This window comes from Engystomops pustulosus, chromosome 6 (genome assembly GCF_040894005.1).
Source record: "Engystomops pustulosus chromosome 6, aEngPut4.maternal, whole genome shotgun sequence".
NCBI lineage: Eukaryota > Metazoa > Chordata > Amphibia > Anura > Leptodactylidae > Engystomops > Engystomops pustulosus.
The window spans coordinates 51,314,370-51,334,614 of record NC_092416.1 but is presented as its reverse complement, the minus strand read 5'-3'; the positions used below and the strand labels follow the sequence as shown (position 1 = coordinate 51,334,614).

Here is a 20,245-nt window from a genome sequence, read left to right as displayed (position 1 = left end):
TGCTACACACAGTGATGTCACAGTACAATGATGCTACACACAGTGATGTCACAGCTCATAGATAATACACACAGTGATGTCACAGTACAGAAATAATACACATAGTGATGTCACAGTACAGGGATAATAGACATAGCGATGTCACAGTACAGGGATAGTACACATAGCGATGTCACAGTACAGGGATAATACACACAGTGATGTCACAGTACAGAAATAATACACAGTGATGTCACAGTACAGGGATAATACACACAGTGATGTTACAGTACAGGGATAATACACACAGTGATGTCACAGTACAGAGATAATACACATAGTGATGTCACAGTACAGGGATAATACACACAGTGATGTCACAGTACAGGGATAATACACAGTGATGTCACAGTACAGAAATAATACACATAGTGATGTCACAGTACAGGAATAATATACATAGTGATGTCACAGTACAGGGATAATACACATAGCGATGTCACAGTACAGGGATAATACACACAGTAATGTCACAGTACAGGGATAATACACAGTGATGTCACAGTACAGGGATAATACACACAGTGATGTCACAGTAAAGAGATAATACACACTGTGATGTCACAGTACAGGGACAATACACACAGTGATGTCACAGTACAGGGATAATACACACTGTGATGTCACAGTACAGAGATAATACACCCAGTGATGTCACAGTACAGGGATAATACACACAGTGATGTCACAGTAAAGAGATAATACACACTGTGATGTCACAGTACAGGGACAATACACACAGTGATGTCACAGTACAGGGACAATACACACAGTGATGTCACAGTACAGGGATAACACACACAGTGATGTCACAGTACAATGATGCTACACACAGTGATGTCACAGCTCATAGATAATACACACAGTGATGTCACAGTACAGAAATAATACACATAGTGATGTCACAGTACAGGGATAATAGACATAGCGATGTCACAGTACAGGGATAGTACACATAGCGATGTCACAGTACAGGGATAATACACACAGTGATGTCACAGTACAGAAATAATACACAGTGATGTCACAGTACAGGGATAATACACACAGTGATGTTACAGTACAGGGATAATACACACAGTGATGTCACAGTACAGAGATAATACACATAGGGATGTCACAGTACAGGGATAATACACACAGTGATGTCACAGTACAGGGATAATACACAGTGATGTCACAGTACAGGGATAATACACATAGCGATGTCACAGTACAGGGATAATACACACAGTGATGTCACAGTACAGGGATAATACACAGTGATGTCACAGTACAGGGATAATACACACAGTGATGTCACAGTAAAGAGATAATACACACAGTGATGTCACAGTACAGGGACAATACACACAGTGATGTCACAGTACAGGGATAATACACACTGTGATGTCACAGTACAGAGATAATACACCCAGTGATGTCACAGTACAGGGATATTACACACAGTGATGTCACAGTACAGGAACAATACACACAGTGATGTCACAGTACAGGGATAACACACACAGTGATGTCACAGTACAGGGATAATACACACACTGATGTCACAGTACAGAGATAATACATATAGTGATGTCACAGTACAGGGATAATACACATAGTGATGTCACAGTGTCACAGTACAGGGATAATACACACAGTGATGTCACAGTACAGGGATAATACACACAGTGATGTCATAGTACAGGATAATACACATAGTGATGTCACAGTACAGGGATAATACACACAGTGATGTCACAGTACAGGGATAATACACACAGTGATGATACAGTACAGGGATAATACACACAGTGATGTCATAGTACAGAATAATACACACACAGTGATGTCACAGTACAGGGATAACACATTGATTTCACACTATGGAAATATAAAATATGCTAATGTAACTGTACAGAGATAATACACACATTGAAGTCACACTGTGGGAATAGTAAACATGCTGATGTCACTGTACAGGGATAATACACATAGTAATGTCAAAGTACAGGTATAATTCAGACTGCTATGTCACATTATAGGGATAATAAACACAGTGATGTCACAGTACCGAGATAATACACACAGTGATGTCACAGTACAGATATCCATATATACTCGAGTATAAGCCTAGTTTTTCAGCACAAAAAATGTGCTGAAAACCCAAACTCGGCTTATACTCGAGTAAAAAAAATATCAAAACTCACCTTTCCGGCTTCCCCCGCTTCTGGCTGTATACTGTGGCAGGGGGCTTGCTATATACTGGGGAATATGGGCTGGCAGACTATATACTGCGGGGCAGGTGCTGGCTATATACTATGGGGCAGGCTATATAATGGGGAGGCTGTTACCAATGCATTTCCCACCCTCGGCTTATACTCGAGGTTTTTGTGGTAAAATTAGGGGCCTCGGCTTATACTTGGATCGGCTTATACTCGAGTATATACGGTAATTCACACAGCTATGTCACAGTAGTGGAATAATACACACAGTGATGTCAAACTATGTGAATAATACACATAGTTATGTCACAGTAGAGGGATAATACGCACAGCAGTGTTACAGGACAGGTAAGGTGCACTCTGATGTCACAATAGTGTGACAGTACACAAAGTGATATTATACTAGTAAAATAATGCAAACGGCATACAGATACAATATGCACATGATGTCACAATAGTGGATAATGTACACAGTGATATTATAATAGTAAATAAATGTATAGAGTGATGTCACAAGAGTGATGTCTCAGTATTAGGCTAAATACACGTGCCGGGGAGAGGAGGAGGGAATGAGCGCCACTCACCCGTGCCCCTCTCTATAGAAATACACATTGCACGACGCCGCATTCAGCCGAAAGATAGGACATGTCCTATATTTCTACAGGCTATGTAACAGTACGGTGCCGCACCATAACGCTCCCGTACGGCGCCATGCGCCCATAGCAGTGTATGGGGGACGTATATACGCCCTCCATACGTTTGTGTGAATGCAGCCTTAGATAGTAGCTGGATAATGGTGATGTGACAATAGTTGGGAAATATGTATGGGGAAGTAACAGCACACGCATTGTGCCCACAGTGATGTCACAATGCAGAAATAATATACCATAACACTTTCACCATATCATTCATGGAATGAACAGGAATAAATCAAGTCGCCATGTAGATAGTAGCATCACAGCATAGAAGAGGAAAACATGGTGACAAAAACAAAAAGTAATACACCCCTCTTTCAAGTGAAGATAGGTCCATTTGGCAGCTGCTCTACCAACTTTTGGCAAAACATCCAATTCCATATTTACACTACAGTCAGGGAATGATGCTAAAGTGGAAATACCCCTAAGAGAAGAAGGCCTCTGGCTGTCTTCACCCCTATTGGTTTCATACTAATGTCTCATTTTCTACTTAAAAAAGTGGTCTACCACAAGGGCTGGTGCCAGCACTGGGTATGCCCGGACAAGTGCCTGTTGGGGGTCCCACATAAGGCTGTACATAAGAAATGCAGGGGGGTGAGGAGGACTGTATCTAATAAATCCATAGGGGATGAGGGGGGCTTTATATAAAATAACCATGAGGGGCTGTTTGATATGATAAACTAGGGAATATTTTAGGGAACAGGATACTATTTTAGTTTCTGAATTTTTAATGCCGCCATGTGAGTTCACTGCCAAGAGGCCCACTGAGACCGAGGGGCCTACTGAAACCTGGAGCCTGCTCTGTCTACTACTAAAGGGAGCTGTAGCTGGGGGACTATGGAATAGGACCACTGAGTGTTTGTTCCAGGGTTTTCTTTTTCTTTTGGCAATGCACCCGCAACAATTGGGATAGAAATTCTAGAAATGTAGCAATCCTCTTTTCTTCCTGAAAGGGTTAATGGAAAAACTGTGCAGCAGGTCCTATACGTAGCTTTATATGCATTATTGATTTCTGAGGAACATCCATTGGTTTTGTGCTATCTTGTCTCTCATTGCAGATGGAGCTGTGTAGGAGGGCTCCTGTAGTTTCCAGGTTCCTTACTGTCAGGTTTGGGAGCAGACTCCCGGAATATAGCTGATCTCCTGGGAAATACATGCAGCTTTTCTTTTAGATCTTTTGAAATTCTTATTTCTCTATTTTGGCCTCCACGAAAAAGGGTATATGGGGATTGCAGAAAAGAGACTTTTGGAATGTATTTCAGTTTCTCTATTTCTTTGGGAATACGAGACAAATTTGGAAAAAAAATTACAAATATCAAAGAATGGCAAGGTATTTACAGGGTTTTATAGGTTAAACAAGCTTATGGTCACTGGTAAAAGGTCTTGCAACCCAAAATACTGTTTCTGTTTTATTGATAAGGCAAGGCTGAGTGTGTTATTATGTCTTAAATCCATTGCATATCTCTGATCCTCGTCCCCTGATAAACCTTGTACCCTGATAATCTAAGCACATTGTCAGCACACAGCATCTCACAGCACAAAGGAATCATGAAGTATCTGCCATCACTCTGGAATCTTACACTGATCATCACTGAGTGATAGGAGCTAAAACAGCAATAAAACTGAGTAAAACTGGAGGGTAAAATTGCAAAGTAAGGGGTCAAAAATGATCTTTATTGCGTAAACATTACTAGGGGATTAAAAATTGAGAATTTTCTTTCACGGGCAAACCCCTTTAAGTAAATCAGCTTCTCTGTGGCCTTTTCTGCTTCTTTCTCCTGTTTTGAGCAGGTATATGAAAGCCTTCCACTTGACTTCAGACAGATAAGGAGGCTAATGATTAACTCTTTCCATACCTACAGCATATTTCTCTTGATGAGTCAACTGTCTGAAGTAATTAGACTTTCCAGGGACTGTCTGTTAAGAGTTATCGTATATACTCGTGTATAAGCCGAGTTTTTCAGCACAAAAAATGTGCTGAAAAACCTCACCTCGGCTTATACACGAGTCAAGTAAAAAATAAAAAACTAGGTTTTCCCAGTTTTTGGTGGTAAAATGAGGGGTCTCGGCTTATACTCGGGTCGGCTTATACTCGAGTATATACGGTAAGCAATTAGACTCTTTATTAGGTGCAGTGCCTCAGCTGTCAGTGGATACAGGATAGAAAGCTGATTTACCTAAACTTCTGTATATATGTCCCCCTTGCGGCAGTGTGAATATCTTTTTAAGAATATTTTCTTTATCCTGTGCTTAGGAGGCTCCTTGTGTCATAATCTTCATTGGTGGCCTAGAAACCTTCTATCAAACATCATTCCTACTTACTGATAAAGTTTTGGATCCTTATATCTGTTATTATTTGCATATTGTACCCTTTATTCTCTCCATTCTAGTTTTCTTACTGTACTACATTTCTGTGTTGTCTTCCATCGGGTAAGTAGCCGAATGGTAACTTGGGATTTCTCACAACATAGAAGATCGATTTTTATAACGTTCCCCATAGACTTTAAGGACAAGGTGTCGACATCTGATGATCGTTCTTATAGAGCCAAAGTGGCCACTGTAGAGGCCAAAGTTGCTGAATCCCGCAACAGGAAGTTTTTTTATTGGGAACATCTATTGAATCTTTCTTTCCTAATGAAGTCGATAAGTAATAAGATACACTTCATTCGATCAATCTTGTTCTAACTACTGACTGCTTTTGTCATCTCAACCACTCTTTCAGGTACCACGTTCACTATGTCATCCCATACGACGGAGACCAGTCAGTGGTGGACTCATCAGAGAATTACTTTGTCACCGACAATGTAACTAAGCAGGAGATTGACCTGATGCTGGGACTCTTGTTAGGATTTTGTATAAGCTGGTTCTTGGTCTGGATGGATGGGGTTCTACATTATGCTGTCAGAGCATGGAGGACCAGTAGACGATATGGTAAGTACACGACTTACACATGTCCATTATGTTGACTGGACATTGCCAATGTAGATAAGCCTGGAAACCCTCTGACATGTCAATGGCACTGCTACCTATATAACTGATGTTTATGTGATTTCCTCAGTAGTAAGTCATTAATTTTGCATATACCTTCACAATTAGTTAAATAATATTGTAGTTGCTTTATGGTAGTATTCGTTGAATTCAATATGTGGGTCAGTCAAGAACATAGTCCATTATTTTCTTCTTGAGCTGTTCCAGAAGAAGCAGAATGAATGTATGGCTGTAAATATGTCTCTATAAGAGGAACTCTTTCCTAGCCCTATAGTGATTAAAGGGGTTTGTTGATACCAATAAGATAGGGCATGCAGATTGTAGCGCATTGTAATATGTGGCCCCCACTATGAAGGGAGGCGTGGTGACCTAAATATTCAAGGCAAAGTAAGGTGGCAAGGCCTTCTACAGGAAAACAGCATTGGTATAGTTTGCTTATATACATTAGTTAATATAATTATATTTTTATTATGATGTTTTGACTGCAATATGTAGAAAATACCAAAACAAGTAAATAAGGTTCACAAAAATAGAAAAAAGTCACTCCGGTACTTCCACTTTTCAGTTCTGTACCTACTCAGAAGATCTAGGGGGTCATAGGACCCGCTTCAACTAGTGAGGAGCCTTCTTGGAACATGGAATGTCACTTCCATTTACCAATGGACTTTTTGTAGTGTCCCCTGGTTCGCGGAAGACTTAGATAAAGCAGATCCTGTGACTCTCTGCCCCACTACTTCTGGCCCTGAAAACCAGAAGTACTGGAGGTACATGGCAATCAGGCATAGGCATGTGTTTTTTTTTACCCCAAATTCATGAAAAACCCTTTAAGGGGACTACAAGGACCTAAAACATCTCATAAGAAAAGCCAGTATTGTGTAGGACTTTTTATAAGCTTGCAGACATACTCAGATTCTGTATCTCAGAGGCCTGTAATTCTAGATATACAGTGGGGAAAATTTACTAAGAATGGTAACTGCACTAAGTGTGGCTTGCCTGTGTATAATGCAGGGTGCGCCTGTTCTTCATGAGTCTGGCACTCCCTGCACCGCTCCGACAGAGTGCACCACTTTTTTTCTCGTCTATCTTTAATATGGGGCATGGGACACACTTCTTTCGGACTTTGCATGATAAATCTGGCGCATGGTCCGACTGAGCACCAGAACGCCCCCTAATTTGGGTCGCATGGTGGCTAGTGCCACTGCGCCACAAAACTCATCTGACTTTTAGAAATTTTCGTGATTTGGGCCGCTGTGACAGCTATTTAGAAGGGGATTGTGTTGCATGCATTCAGATTTTAACGCTATCGCGCTGACTTTCATTGGACAAAAATGGGGGGGCCGGCTGAGCGCGGGATTTAACTTTAAAATTGTGTTGCAAGACAATGCACTTACATACACCGGGAACCGGAAGGTTAACTCCGGTGGACCCGAGCAAGGAAGCGACATACAGGAAACCGGGGGCATGATCTTTGTGACTCACTGTAAAGTTCATTTTCGTCAGACAACGCAAAGTGGGGATCATGCAGGACCAGGTAAGTAAATGTGCCCCAGTGTCTTGCTTTCTGTTAACATATTAGGGCATTGCCTTTTATATTCAAAATCTGAAGCCCATTTAAATATCTGATCTGTGAGAATACATGGATTTGAACCCCCACCAATTTAACATTGATGGGCATAACGTAGACTAAATTTCTCTATCCCATCGAAAACATGTTGAACCCAACTAAAAGTCAATGGAATCAATGGGACAAATATAGCTGCCACGACTTAAATGAACCATATTACAGTAATACAAAACAGGCCACTACACATCAAAATGGTTAAGCTTCAAAAACTCTAATGGCTTGTCCCATTTCAATCGGTAGTCATTGGGATATAGCAGGAGGTAAGGAAGGCATTTATAGGAGAGTGTTTGGTGGTGCTATTTTTATTATGTCTTCAGGGTATTGATTATAATCTCTTGGAACATTGTGTTATATTGTAGATCACTTAATTATTTTGAGTACAGTTTTTCTAAATTGTACAAGTCAATGCTGGATCTGCCAAAAGTTTAGTCATTTAAAGGTTTATATTGACCGTGTGCAACAGGCATATAAGAGTTAGACCCCCTTAATCCATTGGGGCTCTGTGAAATTTCATGAGTTGTGTTATAGGCATCAATACCTACGAGCACAACTATATAGTTATAATACATGACCATCAGTGTTCCACTAAGCTCAGAGCACTTAGGGTAAATAGAAACGGTTTGGACAACATACAGCTACATACTGATGAGGTTAGTAATCCCCAGTAGAACCTAAAAATGGATTAGTTTCTCACATTTCTTGACCAATGGATCCTTTAAATATACTGGATCTTCCCTTCTAGAATGACACTTTTAGTTTTTAATAAATAACTTAATGTGCAATTAAACTTTAAACAACATGACGTAACTGAATTGTGCAGATGGTAATAGTAAACTTTGTAATACATTATTTTATAGAAATATGTTCATGTGTCCTTTTTTTCTCTGCCTTTCCTCTTTATTTAAGCAGTTTTTGTAAATCAGCTTTCTGTCCTACATCCACTGACATCTGAGAGATAAAGGAGCCCGATAAATTGTCTAATGACTTAACTCTTTACAGGCAGTCCCTGGATAGTGTAATCTCCTTAGATAGATGAATTATCAAGATAAATATTCCCTAGGTATGGGAACAGTTAATCTTTACCCACCTTTCCCTATCCCTACAGGACTTCAGGTACAGTGCTCACTATAAGAGAAAGAAGAAGCAAAAAAGACACAGAGAAGCTGTTTTACTTAATTGAGTATATTAGTATACTCTTAGTATTAGTTTACTATTATCACCTGCACTAAAATTCTTTGTACTAGTAACTGTCCTAAAATGTCAAATTACTGCATATTTCTAAACTCCTAACTGAACAAACTATATTGCACATACACTGAAGTTCTGCTTAATATTCAAGATTGTCAACAATGTATTAAAATGTCATAGTAAAAATACAGAAGTTTCAGCATTGCATCATTCTCTGAAATATACGAAACATCTATAGAAAATGATCTAGGAACAAAATCTTTTATTCCCAGTATCTTCATGTTATTACTTAAGGATTGCCCGGTTCATATGATCATATCAAAATCTACTTCAGACTGTGCCCAGGAGGGCTTGTCATCAAGTGTTTCTTGAAGATGTCAGGATGTTTCTTGTTTCTTGAGGCAACAAATGTCTGAAAAGTAACTGGAATCAACTGTGACACTGACTTAGTTTGACAGCTGTAAAAGTTTAGTTAAAGTGTATTTACCGTGCACTTCCAGCAGCTGTAGCTCCGAATATCTGTGTCCTATGCAAACCAGTAATGATCAAATGTAAACATTAAAGGGGATATCTTGGGACTGTGCCTCCTACGAAAGACTTTGGGTAGATTTATCAGTATGCCTGAAAACAGGCATACAAGCTGTGATTTAGTCGCAATTTCCATGTATGCACCAGTTGGGTGGGGAGGGGGTTGTGCAGTCGGCCCTTGTGGGGCATCCCTTCACACTGTATAGAGCCTGCGCCCGTTCAGTTGCAGGCTAGGGTGCAATTTTTTGGTATATGTTGTATGTCTGTATATGGTATTGTATAAAAATGGAAAAAGGGAAACAAAAAGGGAAAAAAATCCGCTCACTCACGATACTGCAGACAGCATGTTGGAGATCACCTTCTCCTCTAAACAGCCCTAGGTGCAAGGAATCAGTCAGTCCTGCCGGCCGACCGGAACATGTAGAAGGATAGGGAAATATTCCAGCACTCCAAGTCTTCTAAAATCATAGCATTTTATTCTTCATATTAAAAGCGTGCAGCCATATCCAGTGTGACCACTGATACACGATCTACGCGTTTCGGACTAAATTGTGGAGTCCTTAGTCATGATCATGACTAAGGACTCCACAATTTAGTCCAAAACGCGTAGATCGTGTATCAGTGGTCACACTGGATATGGCTGCACGCTTTTAATATGAAGAATAAAATGCTATGATTTTAGAAGACTTGGAGTGCTGGAATATTTCCCTATCCTTCTACATATGGTATTGTATGTATGTCTGTATATGCTGTATGTATGTTTATGCTGTGTGGTGTTTATATGCTGTATATAAGTATGTGTATATATATAAATGTTTTTATATATATATATATATATATATATACATATATATATATATATATATATATATATATATATATATATATATATATATGTATAAATTTGTGTGATTGTAACTCTATACAATAGTCTGCTATAGGGCCCGGCCTCTCCTAGTTACACCCCTGCTCTTGATGGATAGCGTGCTAGCCTGGGGGTTGCCCTTTTGCGGGGTTGGTTGAAAGATTTATCCGCCAGAATAATTTCTTCCAATAATGAGGGTTTTTAGTCAACCAGTAAAAGGTGTTAGATATGTATTAACCAAACATTGTGATTTGTATGTAATTGGCCAAGAATCTGATGTTCATGGGGGGCTGTTGACTTTTGCCTTAATGGCTGAAGTCAGGAAATGTAAGGATCATGCTGTTGGATGTCATTTCCCAATCCCTGGCAGCTTTCTATCATTCATTCTATCAGTAAGGGCAAGCAGGCAGGTGCATAAACGTTTCAGGATGCTTAAAGTGGTTGCCCGGAGGGTAAAAAACATGGCTGTATTCTTCCAATAATAGCTCCTCTCCTGAACATGGGTAGTACTAAGTTCAACCCATTTCAAATGAGTTGGGAGCACAAACCATGGTCAGTTGTGCCACTGTTTTTGGAAGTAAGCAGAATTTTTCGTAACCTCTGGACAACCCCTTTAACCCCCACCTAGTGCAGGGGCTAGTGTTTTTAATGGCTTTCTGTTCTGGCCCAAAGAGCCATATACAGAGGAATAGCTATAATAGGCTGTGAGGTTCAAAGGTAGTAGTCGCAATCAGTTCTTGGTGTATGAGGAGATTCTGACACGCAGATCAGTTCTGGGTATAATAAACTATATAACAGGTGGCTGTGTCTATTGTAAACCAGTACTTGTGTACTAAAGCCAAGCTGCAGTTCCCCCTGCGCAGCCAATATAGATTGGGCAATGAATTTTGCTGCCAACTCCTGTAAACTGGAGGCACATGGCACCACAGGTAAGCTTATGGTCAGGGTCAGAGGCGTAACTAGAGGGGTAGCAGCCATAGAGACCACTATAGGGCCTGCAGTGTCAGAAATCTCCAGTATCTGTGATATTGGGTGTGTATATGCTGTATCTCTATATGTGGTATTGTATGTATGTTTATATTTGCTTTATCTATAAGTGATGTGTACATGTTACATGGGTCTATATGCTATTGTATGTATGTGTGTATATACTGTATGTATGTGTGTATGTATGTATGTATGTATGTGCTGTGTATGTGCCGTATATACTCGAGAATATGCAGAGTTTTTCAGCACAAAAAATGTGCTGAAAAACCCTAACTCGGCTTATACTGGAGTCTATAAAAATACAAAATGTGTACTCACCTTCTGACGCCCCTGGCAGGTTCTTTTCTTTTCATCGATGTACGGCATTGGCTCAACGTCGGCGCAGTCTTTCGCATGCACCATGACGTCAGCCGCTCGCTGACATTCTGATGTGTGCGCTAAAATCGGCACACACTATGTTGTCAGCAAGTGGCTGACATCACAGTGCGTGCGACGGAGCTGATGCTGGAAATTGATGAAAAGAAGAGGACCTGTCGGAGGGAGTCGGAAGGTGAGTACACATTTTGTTTCTTTCTTACAGGCATTATACAAGGGGGGCAGGGGCTACAGGCTATATACTAGGGGCACATGGGCTGCAGGCTTTCTACTGGGGGGCAGGGGTTGCAGGACATATACTGGGGGAAAAGGGCTGGCTGTATACTGGGGGTATGAGCTGGCTGTCTATATACTGAGAGCAAGGGGTTTCTAGCTATATACTGGTGGAATGAGTTGGCATGCTATATACTAGGTTTATACTCAAGTTAATAGGTTTTCCCAGTTTTTTGTGTTAGGGGTCTTGGCTTATACTCGGGTTGACTTATACTCGAGTATATAGTGTGGGTGTGTGTGTGTGTGTACATATATATGTATATATATATATATGTATATGACTGTATCAATGTGCATGATTTTGACTTATGTGTGAGTATACAAATATGTATATGTATGTATGTATATATATATGTGTATATCTAAAGACATCTAAAAGACTGCTAATGGACCCTGCCTTTCCTAGTTACGCCCCTGGTCAGGGTCTCAAGTACTGATGACATATCCTCAAGAAAGGTCATTTGCCTTGCTTGGGAACTGGAATATCCCTTTAACGTTAGGACCATCTTTTGTATGAGAGGTTTAACACACTGTTACCATCCTTGCAGCTCTGGCCGCACAAGGGACGAGACTCAAAATACTGGTCAATGTATGGGGCAGTTTAGTAAATCCCTTAACTTAGAAGTTGGTCACACATAAAAAATTAAAATAAAAAATAACTTAAAAAGAAATCTAACAGTAGAAACACCTGGACAGGGGGTAAACGTGGTAACTGTGGAGATCCTCAGACCGCTAGTTTATAACTTATATCTTGATAGCTTCAAGTGGGCTTTGTTCAACCGTGTACGGAAACTCCCAATGAGAACTCTTATGGGAAATAATGGCGCTATCTAATATATAAAGCTGAGCGTACGTGTGTATGTATGTATGTCCGCTAAAGGAATCTGCACTGTGGCATTTACAACCCCCAAATTTTGCACAACTGCTCTGTGTAACTCAGGGAATGTCTTAGACTACATTTTGAGCCAAAATTTTCACCCCCACGCTTTCTAAAATCCACTTATTAACCACCACATACAGAGGCCATTGTCTGCTGCTGCTGTGGCAGTTAGAAGCTGAGCCGTGATTGGTTGCTGTTTTGCCACAGGTCATTAATATAAGCTCTGAGCTTTGGTTGGTTACTATCGACAATGAGTATAAGACAGATTATGTGTGAGGTAAGATGGAGAGAGACAGACATGGAGAGTGAGTGACTGACTGAGAGGCAGGCAAGGAAAGTGAGTGACTGAGAGATAGGCAGGGAGATTGGGTGACAGAGAGACAGGCAGGGAGAGTGAGTGAGTAACAGAGACAGCCAGTGAGTGGGAGTGAGAGACAGACAGTGAGAATAAGTGAGTGAGACAGAGAGATAGGTAGGGAGAGTGAGTGAGTGAGAGAACGACATGAAGGGAGAGTGAGTGAGAGACAGACAGGCAAGGAGAGTGAGGAAGTGACAGAGTCAGCCAGTGAGTGAGAGACAGACAGGGAGAGTAACTGCAAAACAGACAGGAAGAATGAGTGAGAGACAGGCAGGGAGAGTGATTGAGAGACAGACAGGGAAGAGTAAGTGAGTGAGAGAAAGGCAGGGAGAGTGAGAGAAAGAAAGACAGGTAGGGATAGTGAGTGAGAGACAGATAGGGAGAGACATAGATATAGATATATATATATATAGATATATAATATTTTTTTGTTAAGCAATTCCATTTTGTTATATGTCCATCAAACAGGAGGGGACTCTATACACCAGGGACTATGGTCACAGGTATCCAGCTCACAGTCACACATGTTGTGTACCCAATATACACTGTAACAGCTACTTTTACTGCAGTGACTGGGATGATACCACTGTGAACCAGATGGGCACATATAATGGTGTAACATATTACATGGTTTCTACTATAATGCCCTTTATTGCAAATTACTGACTCTTTGTACACTGTGATTCCTGGTTTATGTAAACTTCTGTCTCTCCTGTAGCCATCCCCCTTTTTATAATGGACATGTTTTTTTCATGTATTGTAGTTAATAAAGCTTATTGATTTATTTCTTAAACGCACTGCATCGTGCACTTTATTCCTCTCTTTTTCTAGTTTGATGGACATATTTGTATATTCATGAGGATAATTTTTGAGTTTCTAGGCATACCTTTTTGATATTGACATAAGTTAGATTTAACCTTTGATACATTGACATGGGTATTTATTATGCGAGTTATCTATTTTGTTATAGCTAAGAGCAGTTATTTACTATCCCGGGCAACACTGGGATCTACAATTAGTTAGTTATAAAAACCAACAAAATTATTAACAATTTGACACATAACTTCTGTGATTTTTTTGGAGTGATATGTTCCAAGATAATATGTCTATGGACTTATTTTTAACCTTTGGATGGATGAGGAGATTTTCTTCTCTTGAGACACCACCACCTTAGAGAAAAGCAGATAATAATTTCTACTTTTAGTTCCTTAAGACGCTAAGAATAAATGAAAGGAGGTATAAATTACCACGCAGCCGGTGATGGTTTTAATGAGGCCGTTGACATGCAGGCCGACAATAGTTACAATTATAGGACACTTGTTACCTCTCGTTACCTCTTTTTCTTCCTTTTTTTTTTTTTTTTTATTTCATTAAAAGTCTATTAGTTTCTCATTAGCCTTGGTGAGAGGCGGCTCTGGAGAATTCCAGTGCAGACAGGTGGCAATGCAAGTATATCTGCCATCATCAACCTTAAATAGTCTTCTTCCTGGCTCTGCTGTAGTGTAGATGTAGTGTATGGCTGCAGCTGATAGGAGGAGCTGTGCCTGCACATCTGCGCCCGCCACTGCTCACATTGGCATGCACATCAAGCAGATAATGTCCCTTGTTATGACGGCCTTTCAGATTTGAGATGAAAACATTCTTGACAATACAGATAAATGAGGGGACATGTTTGGGTGCACGGCCTCCAGATCTGCACTTAGACGGTTGAATTATGCCTGATTTTAACTATTACTTGCCTTTTTATTGGGAAATGCTTGACAGGGTTATGTTCTATAGAAGGATATGTGCAACATCAGGCTGGTTTCATACCAGGGCATTTGTGGGGTCTGTCCCGTACATATATATACATTAGAACACAAGTCAGATGTGGTCTCTTTATGTCTTTTGCTTATATTTTGTCACCTTCTCTATAGGACTATATATCATTCAGATGTCATCATTGGTCAGTAGTGTTTCCATCATGAGAGAAACATTTAAACAATAAGGTCCCGTGTTGTATGGGTCATTATCCATAGCCTTCCATGGGCCAGATGGTACCTCTGATTTAATCTGGAGAAATAATGAGGTTATTTCACGTTCTTGGACTTTATACAAAGGTCTTCAGGGCTACCATATGTCCTACAGGTTCTGTAATATCAGCCATACATAGGTTAAGGTCCCGTACGGTATCCTGTTTCAGTGCCCAAAGTAGTTTACCCTGTATTGGTATTCACTAGAGTCATTCACTCTACAAATATAATTTATAATATACTTTCTCAAATTAGAAGTGCCACAGAGGATGTTGTCTATAACCAACCATACAGTTACCCACATAATAATGCAGTACTGCTACCATACATTAATTTATTATCTTATATTGCCTTATAAGTATGCCATTTAGTGATCAAATAATACCAACATCCCATTTTATACACTGCCTAAATAATGCCTCTATTTAGCTAAACTACTTTCCTACACTGTACCGATGAGGAACAATGATTACGAAACAGCACCGTCTACAGTTGGGTATCTGTTCCTGTTACTTGTTTGTCTATTATACCATGACATATTACTAGGCTTCCTGTAAGTTAGGCATTGATGTAGAGGATACTGCCTTATTCAATGTAGCACTGGAGGCATAGTATATCATACCGGAAAAATGTGCATATACCTTAGCCATAAAAGTGGTCAGAAGCGTCAGATGCCAGGACACTTAATACTATGGCAGCTGATGCACCCAAAGACTTGTGAGAGGAGCAAATCCAACTAGAAGGCATACATAACTTATTTCAGCAGATCACAGAAATGGTGGCGACTTCCTGGTGCTTAGTCATTTATAACGAAACATATCATTAAAAGATAAAGTTGTTAGAAAGGAACATCAGTTGAGAAAAGTGTTAACTTCCTGTCCCTGTTTTCTGTATAGTGCACACAACAAGAATAAATCATAGATGTTGCCCTGATGCTGATGATAGGGCAAATTACATCTACTCCTCTCATTAGTTCATAGTTTGTAGTTAGAGATAGGAGATGCATTCTTTAACCATGTGACAACAACATTTTTGCTATATTTATAATGTTATAACCTATTTCTAGCTTTGCCATGTCTGGATTATTGCTTTCTTGCAGTACCCCTCTTATCCTGTAGCTGCCCCCTCTAATGTCTCCTTTACTGCAGCCCCACTCCATATACTGCCCCTTTCCTGCAGCCTGCCCCCCCTGATAACGCTCCCTTATCTGCAGCCCCACTTACATGACCTCAGAATGCATACAGGTTTTTCTGCATCCCAATGGAAATCTTGTAATGCCTTTTTCCACCTGTGGAGGAGCTGTAGGGAAATATAAATCATGTTGCTATATGTACAGCATTCATATATAGTGAATACAGGGAACCATCCACTTTCTGAGATAACTAATTGTGGTAACACACTTTCAGTCGTATCAACAAGTGCTATATTATCATTGTAACTTATCACCTTTCTGTGGCCCCACTGATGTCCCTTTTCTGTAGCCCCCTACTTTGTCAGAGCTTTCCCCGTTTTCCAGGACAGCGGTCAGTTACGTATAGCCCAAAAAATAGGGTAAGTCTCAGATCTTTCTTTTTTCTTTGATCCCTCCATCGGCCTGGCACTTGGGGACCCCTACCCTAGAGGATATACTTTGATACATCTGGATGGTTCAAGCTAAAGCAAACAGCTACTAAAACTACTGTTTTTCCTATGCCACTGATGGACTGGAGTCAAATTGTGCCTAAATTTCCCGACATTTTGAAAACTTGGTGTAAATTGACAGATAAGACAATTGTGCCACATCTTGAAGACTATGAAGGATGTGATTTATTTTTATTCTTTTTGAACATCATCATTAATCTCCAAACCTTGAATAATTCAGCCCAAATTCTCATGTATACCAATGGCTCTATCCTTTTATTATTGTCTCTTTTCACTGTAGTTGCTTGCAGCACATTGTATCTGTCAGCTCCATCTTCCCTGCAGCTCCCTCCTCCTTCTTCTCCGTCGCGGTTCGGACCCTTAGTAAATGTGCCCCAATATCTTTTACATTTATATTTATTATATTATATTTGAAACAATTTACATTGGACAGAAATCTAATTTTATTTAGCACAAATAGTTTAACAAAACTACCTAATTCTGATTTCCAATATTTGCTATGAGGGGGAAAATCAAAGGTTTGATCAATATGTCTTTTTTGACAGACAATCCCTTTAAATACATAACTTTAATTTTTGTCAGTTATTACTTAAAATATATAAAAACACAGAGGGACAGGTGCACTGTTAGAGAGTGAGGAATCTTTATGTCAGTTCCTTATTTTATTTTATTGGGTATGAATATAATATGTAAAGTTTTTGTATGTTTCCACATATTCAAGTATTGGCTTAAAGTGGTATTCCCATTACAGCAAATGAATGTAATTCCTTTTATAATGAAAATGTATACATTTTTCTATGTTTACTACCAGTGGACAAAAATCTGACCATGGTCACAGAGGTGCAGGGCTTGTTATATCACAGTGCTGATTAATCTTTGTGATACTAAGGAGACGTGCACCTGTCTGACCTGGTCACATTTTTGTCCACTAATAGTAAACATAGAAGCTTTCAATAGAATGACAGCAAGCAGAGATCTAGAAAACTGAGAAATTGATACAGAAAATATATTGGAAAACTTTTTATCATAAAAACAATAACAATTATTTGCTGCAATAGGAATACCCCTTTAAGCTTTAAATCTTTCCACCTACTACTGCACTATGAAATCTCTTTGAGACAAGTGTTATTACAATTAAGAGGAATTATCCCCTTAAATAATGGAAAATTACAGTATATGGTGGAAGTAAAAATTTGCCACAGGACATTAGGACTGCAGAAACAGGTGGTATAGTCAAAGAAGATAAGCAATATTGCTGTATAATGTGGTCTTGTCCAAAAGGCCGATCAAATGAAGGTCAGCTTTTTCTGCTGTTCTCTAGTCATCTCTGTAGGCCCTTCCTTTGACTTTCCATCTTTCATTAATAGTTGGTTTTCTTAGAAGCAGCAATGGAGCTATCTGTCTATGGGCTCTGTAGATCATTTTCTTTTTTTTTATCCAGACTTCTTGAGGGTTTTCTGTATGTATGTATGTGGTGTGTTATCTTGTACTTTCTCATACAATATATGTATTTTAAGTTGCTTTTGCAATTTATTCCAAAGCTACTTATAATAGTCTGATATTCGCCTGTGCAGGTGCCTTGTATGACAGCTGTATTATTGGGCACTATGTGCAGGGTTGGATTGTGTGGCCCTCCAATAGACTTCTAAAGGAACCTTTGTTGGATCCATGTTCTAACATAAAAAGTTATATTTTCCAAACTTCTCCTCCTTGTTGGATATTCAGCACCATAATTGGGCTCAGTTTGGTTCTAACTATTGAAAACTAGTATCAAAGCGTCCATTGTACCGAACCCCTCGGGAATATATACCATACTTATTATAATAGAAGGTTCAGAATGACATGTCGTTACGTTATGTTCGTTATGTGGAAGATACATTATAAATGTTTGCTTCACCTACAGTTTTTCATTTAACAAAACCCAATATCTAGACCATGGAGTAACAGATCTTATGTCAAGGTCATTAACCTCTACAATTTCCAAGGAGGAATCTCCATTATTCTTCCGAGATATTCTTCAGAGATAAGGATAATTGCTTTAAAACCACTTTAAGCTTAGAAGAATGACATTTATTCTTATTACTGTGGAAGTATATTGTTGGTCCGAAGGCTTCCGATCTTTAAACAGATATGTTTGAAACACCAAATCATGGAAGCATTATAAGAGTCAGAATTGATTTTGTGGAAAAAGGCAGAACGGAGACTTTCTACAGAGCAAATGCTCCAGGACCCGCGCTTCTTGTACAAGAAAATATTGTTAAGTATTCGCATGGAAGTAAATGAAGATAATTTATCCTTTTCTCTTTTCTTTTTCATCTCAAATGTTTGCACACCAGAGATATCTGAATTCCCCCATATTACTATATTGTGGCTTATATGTACAGTTTAAAGGGTTCATATGGACACTAGAACAGGGAACCTTCACTAAAATAACCTCCCTAGTAGATTCAAATCCACACTGTGCTGTATAACACGGAAGGCCACTAACATGAATGGCCACCATGTCAGCCAATGGTGTTACAACCAGCTGTTTGGTTTTTAATATGGCCACTATTTTTAAGGGAGGCAAGAAGTGTCTCCACTGTTCCCAAAACTTATTAAAAAATGACAGGCAGAAAACATTTCTTTACACATCACAAAACTATAATTAAAGCAACACCGTTTACCAGATTTTACCCGGTTAAATTACTGGCCCCCTTGAGTAGGGGATAAAATGTTCTTCCTAGAATTCCCTCTTTTATGTAAAATATCATCAGTTTACCTATAGAGAAATCTACTCCAAAGTCATGTGAAAATGAGCAGAGAATAGTGATATTTTCCCTGAGATTATTGAATTTGCCCCTATCCTCGCTTCCATAGCACTTCCATGCTGTTAGTGTTAAGAATCTCTCTTTCAGTCTGCATCATACTTTGAGATTCTAGAAAGGACATGTCGTACCCTACCTGTGGAGACTGGTAGTATAATGGGGTAAAATCTGGTGATAGTGTTCCATTAATTCCTTCACGCTCACTTTCGGATATAGCCGTCAGCGAGCTGTGAAGCATACATGAAGAGGGGTCACGGGGTGAGCCCTCTTAATACAGACATGGGGTTTGCTGCATATTACAGCAAATACCCATCGCTAACACCCACTGACAGTGCTAGCACCGATCGCGAGTGTTAACCCCTTGATTGCGGCATTTAAAAGACATTACGATCTGACCATCTAGGTTTAAACTTTAAAAATAATAAAATATTCAAAATTAAAATCACCCCCTTTCCCTAGAACTGATATAAAAAAAACGAAATAAACAGTAAAAATTGGTATCACCGCGTCCCAAAATGGTAACAAAGAAAACATCAGCTCATCTTGTAAGGAATGACACCTTACACAGTTCCGTACATCGAATTCTGACAAACTTATTAGCATTATAAGATGTTTTAATTTGTGAAAATGTATTCAAACACAGTAAAACCTGCAGAAATTTGTTATCACTATGACTGACTTAATCAAAGAATAAAGTAGAGATATCATTTGGAGCTCACAATGAAAGTCATAAAAGCTGGGCCCACAAGAAAGTGACACAAATGCCACCAAATTCTGA

The 20,245-nt window shown here is 39.4% G+C and overlaps 1 protein-coding gene across 2 annotated transcripts in view; it reads left to right on the top strand.

The window, feature by feature from the left end:
• TMEM240 (transmembrane protein 240) overlaps positions 1–20,245 on the top strand; it is a 62,087-nt gene that overhangs the window by 27,484 nt on the left and 14,358 nt on the right. For both annotated transcript variants that reach the window (XM_072156054.1, XM_072156055.1), the window contains exon 3: positions 5,664–5,872. In XM_072156054.1, the coding sequence (XP_072012155.1) occupies positions 5,664–5,872 (209 nt within the window). The remainder of the gene's footprint in view (positions 1–5,663; positions 5,873–20,245) is intronic.